Source organism: Typopeltis vanoorti, chromosome 10, assembly GCF_054136105.1.
Source record: "Typopeltis vanoorti isolate ZY-2024b chromosome 10, IOZ_Tvanoo_1.0, whole genome shotgun sequence".
Taxonomy (NCBI): domain Eukaryota; kingdom Metazoa; phylum Arthropoda; class Arachnida; order Uropygi; family Thelyphonidae; genus Typopeltis; species Typopeltis vanoorti.
In genome coordinates, this window is record NC_143558.1 from 25,525,001 (window position 1) to 25,542,803 (window position 17,803).

The 17,803-nt window shown below is 35.0% G+C and overlaps 1 protein-coding gene across 6 annotated transcripts in view; it reads left to right on the forward strand.

Moving 5' to 3' along the window:
• Window positions 1–15,793, forward strand: part of LOC150102246 (uncharacterized) — a 46,109-nt gene extending 30,316 nt beyond the window's left edge. For all 6 annotated transcript variants that reach the window (XM_090399456.1, XM_090399457.1, XM_090399460.1 and 3 more), the window contains 4 exons: window positions 370–515; window positions 806–967; window positions 1,939–2,108; window positions 14,658–15,793. In XM_090399456.1, coding sequence (XP_090255582.1) covers window positions 370–515; window positions 806–967; window positions 1,939–2,108; window positions 14,658–14,900 — 721 coding nt within the window. In that variant the 3' untranslated portion in view covers window positions 14,901–15,793. The remainder of the gene's footprint in view (window positions 1–369; window positions 516–805; window positions 968–1,938; window positions 2,109–14,657) is intronic.
• Window positions 15,794–17,803: the final 2,010 nt, after the last annotated feature.

The window sequence follows — 17,803 nt, forward strand, 5'->3', positions numbered from 1 at the left end:
ATAATAGTGATAATAATGATATTAGTTACTCATTGCAAAACATCTGTATAATCACCATTGTTAATATTATAATAGTATGTGCTTTGCATAAATACGTAATATATAAACAATATCTAATCATGTTTTGCACAGAATTTTTACACGGCAGAATTTTACCTAAGTTTTATTGTTCATATACACATGATTACAACGTAGATACATATAATTTATTCTTTATGTTCTTGTATGCAGATATGTACATGTGTGTATAATATAAATAGTAAGGTATGAATAATAAAGTATCTGTGATTAAAAAAAATCTTCTTCTTATTATTATTGTTTGATTTTTATGCGTAGTTATTATTATTATTATTATTATTATTATTATAGACAAATGTCTACTGCAGCGGATCACTACGAAATTTGGATGTACGCTACACGATTTCGATCCCCGGATATGACAAAGTTACCTAACTATTCTGGAGGCGAAAGGCTTACGGATCTTACCAGAGCAACTCGACTTAGAGTATGCAAAGGTTGTACTAGAAAATAGTTTTATTTGTCATTCTGTTTAATAAAATGTTTATACGTATATCTGTCTGCTTAACGTAGTTTCAGAAAATGATTTTTTTGATCATTGTCTGAAATAGGCGCCCTCTATATATCATTTTCGATAAATAGAGGGCGCCTAATTTTTTAGTTAAATTGTAGATTTCTTTAGATAAAAATAACAAAATATTCTGGTGAGCGTGAAGGTGTTTTATTTTTTATTTTTTCCTATTTTAATTTTTCTTCTGTTTTAGTTGTTATTAATTTGTGTTTTTAGGTATGGAATGCCCAAAGTTTGATGTGTTGTCCAGTTATCGAGCTGGAATACAAAAACGTCGATATTATGGAGCACGGTTTGCCACGCATTCGCCAAACTTCTGCGACTTTACAAAAGCAGGTATTTGGAAAGCCTTCATGCCCCTTCATCTATACAAACATGGTGAGTGACGTAACGAGTACGACATTACGTCATCTTTTGATAATTTTTTTAAATATTTTAAAATGTTTTATTTATTTATTACTTTTTATAGATAAATACTGCAAGCAGAAAATAAACAAATGAACAACAACAACAACAACAACAACAACAACAATAATAATAATAATATAATAATAATAAAAGTTGAGTTAACTTTTATTGCAAAAAAAGTGAGTCTAACGATGTATCAACAGCGTTTGACTCTCACCAAAATAACAGTCTTTATACCAATGAAATACGCGTTGCTATTGGTGACGCCTGTAGAAATTCCCATGGACAGAACTGTTGAAATATTCTGCTTTTTAAACAGTGATTTATATTCTCCCTTTTTTCGCAAACTGCAAAGTGTCAATATACAACAGCTACGATATTGTAACGTGAATGCTGGATTTTCCTTTTTATGTGAGTGCTTTCTTCGTTCGTACATCAATAAAATAGCACCTAGAATTGAATAAGTGTGTACTTGGATTCAGCATCACATCTGGAACTTGTCAAAAAATATGAAAGATGGATCTCACAAACACGCTAGTTATTAAATATTCACTAACACGCACGTACACTGAGATGGCGCTGTTAACATCCGAGAGAAATCAACAATGGAACAAAACGGTTTATTTTTAACAACGATAAAAAATGAGTATAAAAGAAAGCAACAAATCTCCAAAAAGAGAGATTGTAGTTTTAATTTTATCGCCTGAATTTGTTTTATTGCGTATGACGCCATGTTTATTTTATAGCGTAATATGCAAAATTTGAATCCAAACTGTGTGTCTTTATTTGGAAAACAAAACAGTAATTAGTATAATGTCAGTGAAGTGACCATGATGTAAAAAATTAAGAATAAAATATCGATTAACAACTAACGCATATTTAAAAGAAATGCATTAAAAATATTGCAATAATTCAACAATCATCGTTATTTCATTTTCTAGGTATCAACTCACACTTTGAGGTGATTGAACCAACTCGGCCAGCTGGAATTGTTCATGTGAGGGAAGCGAAGTCAGGGGAAGCTAATTCTACGTGCACTCAGATCTATACAGTATCATTGTATCTTCCAAAACGTTTTCACAGAATGCCTCCCAAATCAGGACCTGCAGCGGTAATAATTAAAATCCTGAAGAACCATTTTTAAATGTTTTAGTATGTTTTCCTGATATATGTTACTTATAATTTTCGTTTATGAATTTATTTGTGTTAATTACAAATGGTGCTGAACGGAAGGGCCTCGGAAATCCTTGATTGCATTTCAGTTCCACATCATAAGACCTGGACAGTGACTCATTTAACTTAATGATCTACTCTAAGAGAACATGTTCTAGACTACCGAATAGCCACTCTTTATCTTTCTATCTCTGTATTTGTCACAATCGGAAATACCGCTGAGCAACAGAACTCATGCTTATTATATCTCAGATCACACTGTCTGCAAGTTTAGGTTATCCTACCTTTACGATGGAAGCGACCGAATGAGGCTAGTGTATTGTGTCTGTTAATTGCATGTGGTCTTATAGCCAAATGCTGTTTTACGGGTGAATAACCTGAGTGTCCGAGGAAAAAGAAAAACAGTACTTTCCAACCGATGAGTCTGTTCATTATCGACCTTAGATACGGAGGCTCACTGGGTGAGCGTTAATGTGATTTGGCGCGTTGTTAGTTTTTTCTCAGCCCTCTTAATTAGATTTAGTCAGTGCATGTCTGCACAATTATGCTTTTTTAATATATTTTTTAACCTCTCAAGCTTGGTAATTTAGCTGTGAAGGATAAATACATTCATTGGCTGTATAATTCGTGTTCGTGCCGTTAGGTGTCGTAGTGCAAGTCCGATGACGATAATAATAATAATAATAATAGTTTATTATTATTATTATTATTATTATTATTATTATTATTATTATTATTATTATTATTATTATTATTATTATTATTATTATTATTATTATTATTATTATAAGTTCCCAATAATAACGCCTTTGGGAAAAATCACTAAATATAAATATCAGTTTTATTCACTCCCCGTTAGTGTCGCCGAGGAGATTTTTATTAAAAATATTTTTATGAATATCTATGAATATTTCTTCGGATATGAATCCTAATTCATCGATCGATGGAACTTTTTGAAGAGCTTCAACTAATGAGGATATTTTCTTTGGTTTGTCAGCCAGTGAAGTACAATTTCTTCATTTGAATCTTAAAATTCAAACAGCAAAATAATGCTTAAAATAATCATTCTGTTTCCGAGAAATTATTAACTTTTGCAAAACCATACAACCAATGGGCACAATTAAATGGAACTTATTCTTGCATTTGTGACAATGAACTCTCGAAGTAAACGGATGTACTCTTTTGTTAAAAGAAAGTGACTGCCATCAATTCTTGAGTTGTAATGTTTACCATCGAATTATATTACTAGAAATACTTTACCTTCTACCTTATTCGTAGTTCTTACTTCTGGATTTTATTTGTTCTGAAAAGTGGAAGCATCAAGCTCCAGGATATAACGACTGTTGCTGATGCCTAGTTGGATTTAAAAAACATAAAATTAATCTTTCAGTACATTTGCTTTTTTATTCTTCAGACAGACTATTTTTACTCTAACTTTTGAAGTAGGTGAGCAGTGAGTCTCCACCGTTAATCTTAACAATAGCTGAGTTCATGACTACCGATGATTTTCAAGACTTACAGGGGAGAGACAACTGTCACCATTTCTTATTCCTAAACGTAACTAATGTTATTATTTGAATGAGTGTCAGTTGTGCAGTCGATTTTTCTGAATTGGAGGATTAAATTAATTTTTTTCTAAAAAAAAAAAAAAAAATCCTAATGGTTGCACCAACGACTGATTTATTCGGGAACCGGCCGAAAAAGTCTGGAAGCAGTTCCGGTAGTTTGTCACCAAATTCATACCTATATCTTTCTATTTTTCTGGATGTCTATTCTCTATATCAGAGGTCGGCAAACTTTTGAGACGAAAGAGCCAAACCTGTCCCTGACAACAATTTAAAAATTATTCGAGAGCCATAAATATATTTTTACAAATAAGAGAAATTTAGAATAATATTATAGTAAATTTATAGTAATATATAACAAGTTTTAATATTAATTATATCATTATTAAATGAAGAAAAATCACACAAAAAATTGCTCTCATTGGTTTTAATCAGTGTGAGCAATGAGCATGCATTTCCTTAGAAAGTTGCTGTATGTCCGATTTGTAACTAGTCGTTTTTAATTTAAGGCACGATTCCAAGTTGGCATCAGTAATTTGGCTCCTCAATTTACATTTAATGAAATTCATGTTAGAAAACGATTGCTGACATAAATATGTAGACCCGAAGATACTGAAAACACCAAATGCAAATTTTTTCAACTCATGATATGAGTCCGGAAGACTATTCCAAGTATTGAAAATCATTGAGTCTGCCTTCTGTAGTTCTTTTATAGCAGTCTGCTTGCGCTGTGAAATCAGACTGCATTTTTCTTTTTCCAGTTCTATTTCAGTACCAAGATGTATAAATTTGGAGCTCCATAAGTCTTTGCTTGTCAAGTCCAGCCATTTTATTTCAAAATTAGGCGTGTCAATATCAAACGGAGAAAAATTTAATTCCTTCATTGGCATTAAGAGGATTTGTAATAAAAGCTAGAGTCGCTTTATTATTTCTGAATTCCTGAAACCTTTGAAGAAAAGAATCTCTCATGTTCAAAACTGCTGTCTTGAAATAATCTTTGTTAATGAGGGCATTGTTTTCTCGGCGATATTGAGACAAGTTTGGCAAATGAACTAAAGTTCCCCTCTCTAAATTTTCAGCGAACAGAATCAATTTCTTTTCAAACGAAATAACTTCCTCTAGCATTGAAAAAGCAGTATTTCCCTTGCCTTGTAATTTACGATTGAGCTGATTCAGTTGTGATGTAACTCTTTAAATTGTCGATGGTTAAGTCCCCCTGCTATAATGGTGTTGGTAATCTTAATTACCAATTCCATAATTTTACCAATTTCTTCTGTAAATGTTTGTGCATAAAGGTCTTCCTGGTGGAGTATACAATGGAAAGTAATCACTTCATGATTAATTTTTCCTTTTAAAATTGAAACAAAACCCATTTTCGTTCCCGTCATATTTTCGCACCATCGGTTGCAATTGACACAATTTTATTCAGTGGCATATGATTTTTTTCCATGCATTCAAGGACGGCATTTGCTATGTCCTCTCCACGCGTTTGGCCCTTGAGTAGCAATAATCCCAGAAGTTCTTCTCTCGGACCCTCAGATGATACATACCGCACAAAAAGGGAAACTTGGGCTGTGTGTCCTTGATGTCGCAAGACTCATCGACCGCAATTGATTAAGCTGAGGCTAATTTAACGTCTTCGACTTGTTGGTTGGTCACATTTGAGGACATTGTAACTGTCCTATCTGCTATTGTTTTGGCAGATAACGATATGTTTTAAATTTTATTTAAAATCTCTGCTTTGTTTTTGAAATCCCGAAAAAGTTCTTCAGACGCATTAACAAAACAACATTTTATGTATTCACCATCTGTGAATGGTTTTTCTCTCTTAGCGATCTCCTGATTCACTATGAAGCTTGCAATATTGACATCTTTGGCAGACTCTCTCCAATAATTAAATACAGAACTTGATTTTTCAACATTTTTCTGAAGTTCTTCAACTGCTCTCTTTCTCGTGTCACCGACAGGATATTTTCTGGCAATCGTGGTATGTTTTGTCGTGAAATGTCTCTCCAAATTTGACTTCTTGTTGTGCGCCAGTTTTATTTGGCAAATAAGACAGGTTGGAAGACCATCTGAGTTCGAGATAAACGCGAAAGATTCAGTCCTTTCAGTTTTAAAGTCACGATGCTCATCTGTTGATTTTCTTAGTTTTTTTCTTTGTAGCCATGTTGAAAAGCACCCTAAACAATATATTTTATTTAACAAGTTATATAAATACATTATATAAAAAGAAAATAAAAAGAACTAAGTGATTCTTCAAAATAATAAATGACAATAATTCGAAAATATAATAAAAATAAATCTCGCGAGTAACACGTTTTATTCTAACAGTGAAATATTTTATTCTTGCACGTGAAATAAAACACTCCGCGGTAAATCGCCACCGTCAACATATCTAAATATAATAAAACCAATATTATACATATAAAAAAAATCAGCTAACGCCTTTTTATTCCCGTATATAGGGATTAGGCAAGGCCGTAGTTAGTTAACTTAAATGGTGAGATGGACGTCAATCTCTTGGATTTTTATCCCTTCATCGCTAGATTGTGATTATTGATAATGAGAAATTTTTGAGCGCATGGCTCGCCCGAATTAGGGCTGTGTACAATCGTTTGAAGCGATGATCAGAGCTGCATTCGGGCGTTTGTGTCTCCATCTGTCGTTTTCATCATAATTTGATGCATCACGAATGAGTTGGTTGGGATGGAGTGATACCTGGGCGAAGTACTTGGTAGCAGTCTGGTTGAGATACGAAGGTATGTCTGGCATGTTTCCGTCTTGGTGGAGGAGAGCATTCCTAACAACCCACGGGGCGTCGAAGATCATTCGGAGGCATTTATTTTGTAGTACCTGTAGTCTTTGGATGTTGCTGGGGGAGGTGTGGCTCCATGCCGGCGATCCGTACGTTAGTATTGGTCTGATGATTGTCTGATGATTAACTTGAAATTTTCGGTCTTTCAGATAGGATTCTATGATTTTGGCGAGGTTTAGTGGGTATTTTGCAGCTATTAGTTTGTGGATGAGGCCTTTGTGCCATACTTTGTCAAAGGCTTTCGCCATATCCAGGAAGATTGCACCTGTGTGATGTTTCCAGTTATATCGAGTAGTAATGAATTCTATAAGTCTGTGGACCTGTTGTGTTGTGCAGTGGCCTTTGCGAAATCCGAATTGTTCTTTTGGGATTAGGCCCATCTTGTGCGTTTCGTTTTGTAGGCGGTTCAGAATTATCTTTTCCGCGATTTTTCCCAGATTTGATAGGAGGCTGATAGGACTGTAGTTCTGGGGGAATTGAGATGCTTTTCCGGGTTTGTGGATGAGGATTACATCTGCCCGTTTCCAGCGAGTGGGGAAGTAGTTGAGTCTTAGCATCGCGTTGATGATTGCCAATAGATGCATAACTGTATTATGGGGGAGTGCTTTTATGGTTTGGTTTGAAATCTCGTCAGGACCTGGGGCCTTTCTGTTGTTGAGGCTCTTGATGATTTGGTGTACTTCCTTTGGTGTAGCGTAGCTTGTGTTTTCTTGGCTGCTGGTTTGATGGAGTGCACAGCGGACATGCCTGTGTATTTTTTCAATGAAGTGCAAGTCCGCATGCGCATAGTTTGGGCTGAATTGCAGTTCCAGGGCGTCCGCGAAGGCTTCTGCTTTCTCGTCGTCTCGGTAGGCCATGCCCCTTTCTCCCTGGATTGACTGAATGTTGGGGCGGTCGCTGCGAAGGGCGTTAGTCATTTTCCACAATGGGTTGTCTTTGGTGTTTAAGGAGTTTAGCGTCTTCACCCACAGCTGGTTCTTCTGATCTTTGATCGCATATCGGACCAAGTGTGTTGACCTGTTTAGCTCTTGTCTGTCCTGGGGGAATAGTGTTGTATGGTATCGGTCTGATCCTGTTTTTGCTGCGGATGAGCTTTAGAATCTCTTCTGGGAGCAGGTTGGCTTGAGCTGAAGTGGTAACGGTGAAAGCTGCTGCTAGGCCAGCTTGGATTGTGCTTTCCAGTTTTCTGATCGCTGTATCTATTTCTTTAGGTGAGGAGATGGTTGGAACGGGTCCTGTGCGGTTGTGGAGAGTAGCGTTCAGCTTTTTGAAATTTATGGAGGACTGCCTGGGGATGATTTCTGTTTCCCCGACTAGGCTTAGTAGTACCGGATTGTGGTCGGAGCTAAGATCATTGACTACCTGTAACTGGAATTGGTGCGAGGTGTTCCTAAAAATGGCTATATCCAGTACATCAGGTCTTCCCAGCGGTCCGTAGTGTGTTGGTTCGGCGGGACCTGCAATGATGATGTTTCTTGTCATAGCGAACGTGTGTAGGCTCTTCCCGGTGTTGTTGGAGTTCCTACTGTTCCATGCAGGATGTTTTGCGTTTAGGTCTCCCGCCACAATTGTTGCTTCGTTTGTGTTGAGGAGCTGGGAGATATCTGAGGATAGTAGTGGTTTGCCTGGAGGGTTGTAGACTGAATATAGCTTTAGGTTACCTGCATTGTTGGTGTGTATCTCAATTCCAGTATCTTCCAGGTTTGTAGTCGTTGTCTTCTTGATCTCGTTTTGTCTTATGTCTTTATTTGACAAAGATAACCGTTCCACCTCTTCTGACATTGAGTCTGTCATTCCTAATTAGTGCATGGTTCCTTAGTTTGGGGGTTGTCGCAGGGCCGAAGGTGCGTCTCGTTGATTAAGAGGGTGTCTATTCTGTGTCTTGCTGTAAATTCTTGTAGTTCCAGGAGTTTGTTGTTTAGGCCGTTGGCATTCCAAAATGCGATCTGTATGAAGTTGTTCGAACCAGGTGTATTACTCATTGCTTATCATTGCGAAGATAACTTGAGTGTTTTTAAGAACTTGTTTGTATCACTCTGATTGGGGTTGGTCTTGCTGAAAGCCGTTAGCATCTCCCCCAGGGTGGCAGCTAGGATAGCAGCTGTGTTCTGACTGTTGGGCATAGGTTCTGCTGATTTAGCCTTTGAGGTGACTGCTGCAGCATATGAGATGTGTGATGTTCGCTGATAGATTCCTTCTTCAAGGGGTGTTGTACGTTTTTGAGCTGGTGGAGTGCCTGCTTTTCCGTTTCTTGCCAGGTTATCTGGGTGGAGAGTGCAGCCTCTATAGTTGGCTGGGTGTGGGCCACCGCAGTTTGCACATGTGGCTGGAGTTGTGCATGGTTTGGAGTATGTCTGAGTAGGGTGACTGTCCCCTCACTTCACACATTTGTACTCCGCTCTGCACAGTTTCTGTGCGTGCCCATATCTCTGGCAGCGATGGCATTGTCCTGCTGTTGCTTTCTTTCTTAGTGGTTCTGTTTTAATCCTGAGATTGCAAACTGTTTTGAGATCGCAAATCTCTCTTTGTCCTTCCTTACTAATTTCCACGAGAACCAGCGGCATGGGACGTTTGCCTGCCCGGTACATTCTTGATATTTTTATGGGCTCCAGTCCTTGAGATCTAAGGTCGATGGCTATTTCTTCCGTCGTGATTTCTTCTACCAGTCCTCTGATGACAACTTTTAGGTTTTTTTCGCTTTTCAGTTCGAAAGTGTGGTATGGGGTCTTTAGCTCGTCCATTAACTTTGTTAGCCGACGGTAGTCTGATGTCCCTTCAGGCTGGATACAGACTCCTTCGTCGGAGTTTTTGGCTGTTTTGAATTTAATCTCGGAGTTTCTCATGGCCCCCGAAATTGTCGAGCATTGTTTTTTTGTCTCTTAAGATTACCTTCGGGACTCGTTCTTTGATTTGTGCTGCTGTGTCCATTGGCTGGTGTTCCGGTTCTTCGGGTGGTGTCTCTTTTCGAAGCTTTTTTCTGCTCACCGTTTGGTAGTCGTCTGGTTCTTCCGGGGTCTGAGTATCTGTGGCTGGGTTGTTGTCTCTTGTGTCATCTTGAGAAGTGGTGGGGAGAGGTTCTGAAGGTTGAGAGTCCTCAGATTCGACTTCCGCGATTTGATGGATCTCTACTTTACCCGGCCATTTTGTATGTAACAGGTTTCCTACATGTCGGAAAATTGCAAGCAGCTGCTTAAAGCTAGTTCATCGTACGGACTGTTCATGATGATTAAGACTAGTCTGCAGTTTGCTGTACAATATTCAGAATCACTATACTTTGTGATCACCTGTCTCAATCTTTACCTTTACCTTACCTTATCTACGTACCTGAAATTTTGGCATCTGCAATATATATTTCTTATTCTTATATTAATAAAATGTTCTCAAATAACTCTCACTTATCAATAACTCTCACTTATCCTTATCCCTCTCTCACTAAAACCTGAATCTCCTCACTAAAATCTCAGGCGAGGCCGTTTAGCCCTATCTAACTTTTGAAGACTGAGTGGGCAGTTCAATCTCCACTGGCAGCCAATCAGAGATAGCTGACCAAAGGCTATCACTAATTAAGCAGCACAGTGAAGAGAGACATCTTAACTAGTTCCGCCATCTCGTGGTCCTTAACCCTAACACAATATATTTAATGTCTGAAATAATGTGGGTTCTACGGTCGATTTTCTTGAGTTTATAGAACGAAAAACCCGAGTTGCCAGGAGAAAAAAACCCGCTTGCCCGTGCCAGAGATCGACTAACTCGGGAACCGGTCGAAAAAAGGCTTTGAAAAATTTCCTCTAGTAGACTAAATTCCAAACAAAGTCTTCCTTCATGCAGTCAAACACCGTGGTGTACAAATACCACATCCACTGAGCTACACAGGCTCCTACCAATATTATATATATATATTTAAAATAATTGCCTTTATAATAATAATAATATTTGCCAGGTTACCTTTATCACCTTAATGCAGTTTCTGGATGCACCCAGCTAAAAGAAAATACTAAGTTGCAGAAACAGTAAAGCGACACGGACTGCGCTTTCACATTTCTCCATTGCCAACGTTGCCTTGTCCGGTAGAGAGCGCCCGTGCTCTCGCTTATTAGTCACTTTGTTGCTTTGCAAATGACCTCAGATGTCGAGGAAACCTAAAACCTAATCCTAATTAGTTTGGCTGCCCTGCTTACCGTGTGCTCAACCATCCTCTCCACGCTCGCTTTTCTCTCCTTGGCATCGCGCATCTTAGTGCCACGAAGTTTTGCGAGACCTATAAAACAAATGAAATCACTATTATATGATTAAAATCCTTTAAGAATTTTATAAACGAAACTATGATAGTTTTATTTTCATTTTCAATTTTACTTCAGAGCCACATGTACTTATCCAAAGATCCGCATGTGGTTCGCGAGCCGCAGTTAGCCGACCACTGCTCTATATAATGGGGTTAAAAACCCAGATTTTTCGGTACAGCAATAACCCTACTTACCTTTGCCCGAAATTGACTAACTCTGTAATTTTTCATTTAGAGAATGAAATTTTTGATGAGTTTGCAATTTGAGTTTGTTTATTTTTTTTGCTACAAATTTTTAAATGTAAGAATATCTATCTTAAGCGTACATTACGTTAGTCTTTAAAAAATCAATAAGGACATATTTGGTGTGAGGTAAGTTAAACCATTTTCCGATACCATCGTCCATTAGGTTTAACTTAGAGATCAGTGGGACTCTCGAGATGAGCCTTTTGATTCCATAGAGGTCTGATAATAATAATAATAATAATAATAATAATAATAATAATAATAATAATAATAATAATAATAATAATAATAATAATAATAATAATTTTTTATAATAATTTATTACATATAATACATACATTACATAGTTTTGATTATGTAGGATACAACATTACATACGTTTCTTTACATTTGATACATTCATGTATTCTGATAATAATAATAATACTTTTTTTCCGCAATAATAATTATAATAATTTATAACATATGATACATACATTACATACTTATCATTACATACGATACAACATTACATACATTTGTTTACATGTGATACGTACATTACATGCATTTGATTACATATGATACATTTATTTATTTATTATTATTATTTTATTCTGATATGTATTCTGATAATAATAATAATAATACTTTTTTTCCGCAATAATAGTTATAATAATTTATAACATATGATACATACATTACATACTTATCATTACATACGATACAACATTACATACATTTGTTTACATGTGATAGGTATATTACATGCATTTATTTACATGTGATACGTACATTACATGCATTTGATTACATATGATACATTTATTTATTTATTATTATTATTTTATTCTGATATGTATTCTGATAATAATAATACTTTTTTCCCGCAATAATAATTATAATAATTTATAACATATGATACATACATTACATACTTATCATTACATACGATACATTACATACATTTGTTTACATGTGATACGTATATTACATGCATTTATTTACATGTGATACGTACATTACATGCATTTGATTAGATATGATACATTTATTTATTTATTATTATTATTTTATTCTGATATGTATTCTGATAATAATAATAATACTTTTTTCCCGCAATAATAATTATAATAATTTATAACATATGATACATACATTACATACTTATCATTACATACGATACAACATTACATACATTTGTTTATATGTGATACGTATATTACATGCATTTATTTACATGTGATACGTACATTACATGCATTTGATTACATATGATACATTTATTTATTTATTATTATTATTTTATTTTATTATATTTTATTTTTTATCTTGGATGAGATGTATTTTCTCAGCTTTCATCCTCTAAGCTTATTTGTGAGCTTATCCGAGGATGACACCAGTTAATATTTATTAATTTATTTGCTGTGTTTGGAAGCTATGAAATCAAATCTATGTTTAATTGACTTGATTTCCACTGCAGCCGTTGATTGAGGAATTCGCACGCGCGCGCACGCGCGCACACACACGCGCACACACACACACACACACACACACACACACACACACACACACACACACACACACACACACACACACACACACACACACACACACACACACGCACGCACGCACGCACGCACGCACGCACACGCACACGCACGCACGCACGCGCACGCACGCACGCACGCACGCACGCACACACACACACACACACACACACACACACACACACACACACACACACACACACACACACACACACACACACGCGACAACTTGGAATGTCTTGATACGTCGCTGAACTGGAAGCCTGAACGGATATATTGTGTTTCATTGAGTTTGTATGGTATTTTGGGTGCGTGTTTCTTGTTCATAGTATGTCCTTAGAGCTCTTTTCAGGCTATTGTAGTTTGTAAGATTTCTGTATTCGAAAGGTAATTTGTTTATCATGTCTGGGATGTAGAAGTTTCGCGTGGCCTTTCCGTAGTGATTATTGTATTTATATGTGACATAATTAGTTGTCTGAGGTCTTGTTATACTGTATTTATTTCTGACTGTCCTGTAGTTGGCATCGAAATAATGTTTTAGCAAAGCTGCATAGTGACATAAATGTTAATAATAATAATAATAATAATAATGCGTTTCTTTTATGTCATTAATAAGAATTTAATATAGAAAATGTAAAATTTAATGTACACATTTTCAAATAATTTGTATTTGACATTTGCTACATTTTCCATCATATATTTTCTACATTCTATATTGTACATTAAATCTCATATATGCTAAGTGCAATTTTTCTTTTCGGTACCATTATTTTATGCATATCTGAACTATTTCTAAAAATACAGCTCCTTAACAGTAAGTATTATGGAAAATATTACGTTAATTACAGTTTTTCACTTCTGAGTTTTATGTCCGCTTGGTGTCGCGACAAATAATTATATCTCAATAAACTTGAAGCGCACGTAACTAAAATTTCATTATCGCATTATCGATGTTCACGCGATTTATTTTTAGAACGCTCCGTGAACAGTTTAATGACAATAATGGCAAAATAAAAGTGTGGAATTAACGAACGTTTACGTAATAGCTCACTGCTTTAACTGTGTGTGTGTGCGCGCGCGAAATATTATTTCGTATCAAATTAGTAACTACGTTTACTCTCAGACTATTTGCTGGAATTAATTTTAAAATTGTCGTTTTCATTTTTCTGCATTCGAATTAGTAAAATTAAAGATTCTGAAATTGTGTAATTATTTTAGCGCATGCGCCTTTCTATTTCTGAAGTAATGTTCGTGATAATTTTTATTTTTTTTGTGCATTTAGTGTTATGTAAGTTTACCGATTTGGCCAAGCAGGATTTATTTTATGTGTTTCGCCTTATAAAACCAAAGGATAAGCAAAATTGGTTAGATCAAGGTGCAAAGAAATTGAAAACTCAAAAAAAAAAAAAAAAAAAAGATTTCGGTTCATATGGGAGGGGATGGACTTTGGTAATCAATGTAGCTTGTTGTAATTAGCATGCGCACTTTCTCTCAGCGTTGGCTTCTAAAGTGTCCTCTAAATGTGTTCACGTTCATCTTCTTCAGAAGTTCAATGTACTTTTACAAGTTGCTTTATCCTCTACTCAGAAAGTTGAATAACAGATTGAAGCCCTACTGTGGAAGTAATCTCAACCTTGAGAGATAACAAGGGCAGCTCTTTCTGTTGCTTTCACTACATTTTGTTACCGGTTCAATTTATTTTTTCGTCTGCGTTTTCCAGCAACTTCTTTTGCTTTTTTGTTGCCTTTCCGTAATGCTTACTTAACCGCTATTCGAAATGGAAGCCATTTAACTTCAGTGGCGAGATCAATAGTCTGGTTTGCCAAGAAATCAATTTGGCGCCTTTACTAAGATGTCAGTTGAAGTTCCACGAAAAAGGTGATTCTCTAAGTGATTTGTTTTTATATATTTACATTTATCTATGAAAAGAAAATAATACTATACGTATCTCTAAACATAAATATTCATATTTGCATATGTAAGCTATAATAGAGTAAGCTCATATATAACTATTATAAATTCACTTTTTTTTTTTTTTAATTTATAGCCACGTGTCCAAATCACTGAACTAGATGACGTCATTGTTTACGTTCAGTCAGTAGGTGGTTTCCTATTGGTCGAGGAACGAATCTGGAAGGAGGTTAGCTTATTCCAGTATCGGCTCCAGGAAATGGGACTTTGCTACAGACGTGAGGAATATTATTTAGTGGTATATGATTACATCGCCCGCTTTCACGGACGTCTGAATGAAATATGGCTGGTAGCTGCCCGTTGTAAAGATGCATTGTGATGGAAAATTTGCTTCTCATGCTATCCTTTAATAAATCTTTCCTTATTTAAACTGCATTTATCACTACTGAAACTATTCGCTAGTAATATTTTGCCAGTAGGATTTTAAGGCGACACGATCTTGCTTTATTACATTTATAATCAACCTAAGAAATGGATTTAGTTTTTTTTTTTTTAAGTTGGAAAGTTTTTTTTTTTTTTGTTAATCTGTTGCACTTCAGTGAGACCTTTGCTCAACCGAACTTGCATTCCTCTTTTACCTGATGAGAAACATGGTTATTGTAAATTGCCTAGCTTCTATCCATCTCATCTTAAAATCCACGAATCATTTGTAATGTAAGCAAATAGAATAAATGGCGTGTAGTATATAATCCAATCGCTTTCTTCCTGTTACATCAAGAAGAAAGCAATTTCTTTTAGCCTTTTTCCTTTTCGCGCTGTAAATTCTGCATTGCGGGGAAAAAGCAAAGTAACGCCTGGCATTTTACTCACTTTAGTATACCCATAAGGAAAATTTCCTGCTTGCAACATGCGTTCAAACACAGTTTCACGTAAAAAAGCAGCCAAGAGGAAAGTATGAAAATCTGGACTTTTTTTTTTTTTTTTGCACGTGTTTATCAAAGCATGAAAAGTTACACGCGCAGCCGAAGATTTAAATTGCTGTTGATACCTTAAAAGTGACGTCCCGCACTTACCCAAATACGCTTTTGCAAATAGCATTGCGATATTTCCGTAACACCCACATGCAAATTTTGCTTTCAGTGGAGTCAACAGCAAATACTTAGAAATTCGCATTTGCACTTTTTACAATCAACTTAATACATCCATATTGTAATTTATTTATTATTTTATTCTCGATATACCGTATATTCATAATTAAATTAAAGTTTTGAATTAATGATTTTCTAGAGTATAAATTATGTGCAATGAAAAACTCGTTTGTTTGTTAAAAAAATATTATTTATGTAAATATTGAATTCATAAATAAATAGACCAGTCGTCGAAAATATCTGTTTTATAATTTTGTTTCCCACTGCCTCATTTTAATAAACAACTACATCATCGTAATAACATGAACGATAGCTTCGGAAACTCGCTAAGCTAATGTTATCTCATTCTAACCAGTGAATTAATCACTTCTGCTGTTTCCATGGCAATGCACGTTAATTACATCGTCTGCTTAGCTATTATAAAGCAGTTTACGCCTGTTTTAATCATCAAAATCTTTTATAAAGAAATATTTCGTTCCTGCTAATTTACCTAATATTAAATGCAATTAAATGTGGATTAATTAAACTATGGATAAAAAATAACAAATTGATTGTATTGTTAACGTTAACGACGAGATTAAATATCTTGAAAATATAAGTTTAGTTGTTCCGTGATTATCTGTCTGTACAAGAAATATTCCAGGTATAAAATTTTATCGTGGTTACTGATCTATGCATTATCAGTGGTAGCATTAAATATTTGTTACTTTTTAGTGTTTTATTTTTCTTTTTTTTTTCCCGAGTATCTTTCTATCATAATATGCATAGGTTAAAATGTCATTTTTAATTTGGAAAGTAGAATATATGATATGATATCACAATAATTGATATGTGAGAAGAAATATTAAATGAATATTTTATGTACGTTTTGATAATGACTATGATTATGTTTAATAAGATTTCACAAAATTATTTGTGTTTGTCATTATCTTTTATTAGTTATTTTAACGATGACCAGATACACTCTTAATTGCATTGGTATAGTTAATTGAACTTGTACCGTAACATTATTGCATTACGTTATGATGTTTTTTTTTTCGTTCATTTTTTAATGTAATCCAAGTTGATTAAAAAGTTTTAGTTAAATTAGGTTAAATTAGATCATTCATAAATCACGAAACAAAGTTAACAAAATATCATTTATTGCAATGCTGTACTGAAATCTGAATATTTGAGTACAGTTTTATATTACTAGTTTATTAATTGCACTGTTGTTACTGGATTCTAAAAATTAGAGAATATGGCGGGTAAAAAATATTATGCTAGTTATTGGCATGTGGTCAACGTAGTTCTGTTTTGCTTGAGGGAATAATTCTACTGTCTTCATTTCGGTTTATATGATCCATCCTCAGTGAAAGGGATTACATAGTGATTCTCCCGCTTCTAATAGGATTGAACCCGGATCTCTCTCTCTTTCCCTCCACAATCAAGGGCAGCGGGTTTTTCTCACTAGTGTAGATTTGAATTTAATTATCTTTTATGTCAACTAAAATAGAAAGAGACGGTAAGATAGGCAGTCATATGGAGATTTGACAGAGTAACTTATCTACTATTGAAGAAGGTAGAGTTACCACCGTGATTTTTTTTTTTTTATTATTATTTTTCTTTTGGGAAATTGGCACGGTGACATTGATAGGATAGAAAATATAAAAAGCCAAGTCAAGTGGCTATAATAGGCCATAAATAAAGTAAGAGGGAATGGGATTTCGTTCTCTCTTCTGTTTTAAATAAATTATACAATAAATAAATAAGCTTCATTGGCTTTGGCGTCTACTTTGAACGTCTCAAAAATTCAAGTATTTCTGTGAAATAAATAACCACGTTTGCATTTTCTTTGCTTAGTTCAGAAAAAACATCCCCCCCCCCAAAAAAAAATATCAATTTTCAAGAATGAATTTAAGTTTTTTACTTTTTTCGATGGTGTGTCAAATAGTATTTCGTGTGCCATAGGTTACCCATCACTCGCATAAACTGTTGGCCTATCCACGGCAGTTATGTGCTATACTTTTTCAGCTTTTCCTGATTAGAATTATTATCTTTATTTGTAGAATAATTTGATAAGGTTAAAATACTCAGAATGCTTTTAATAAATGGTTTCAGATTTTAAATTTTAGAAGTGCGTTTTTATTTGTAT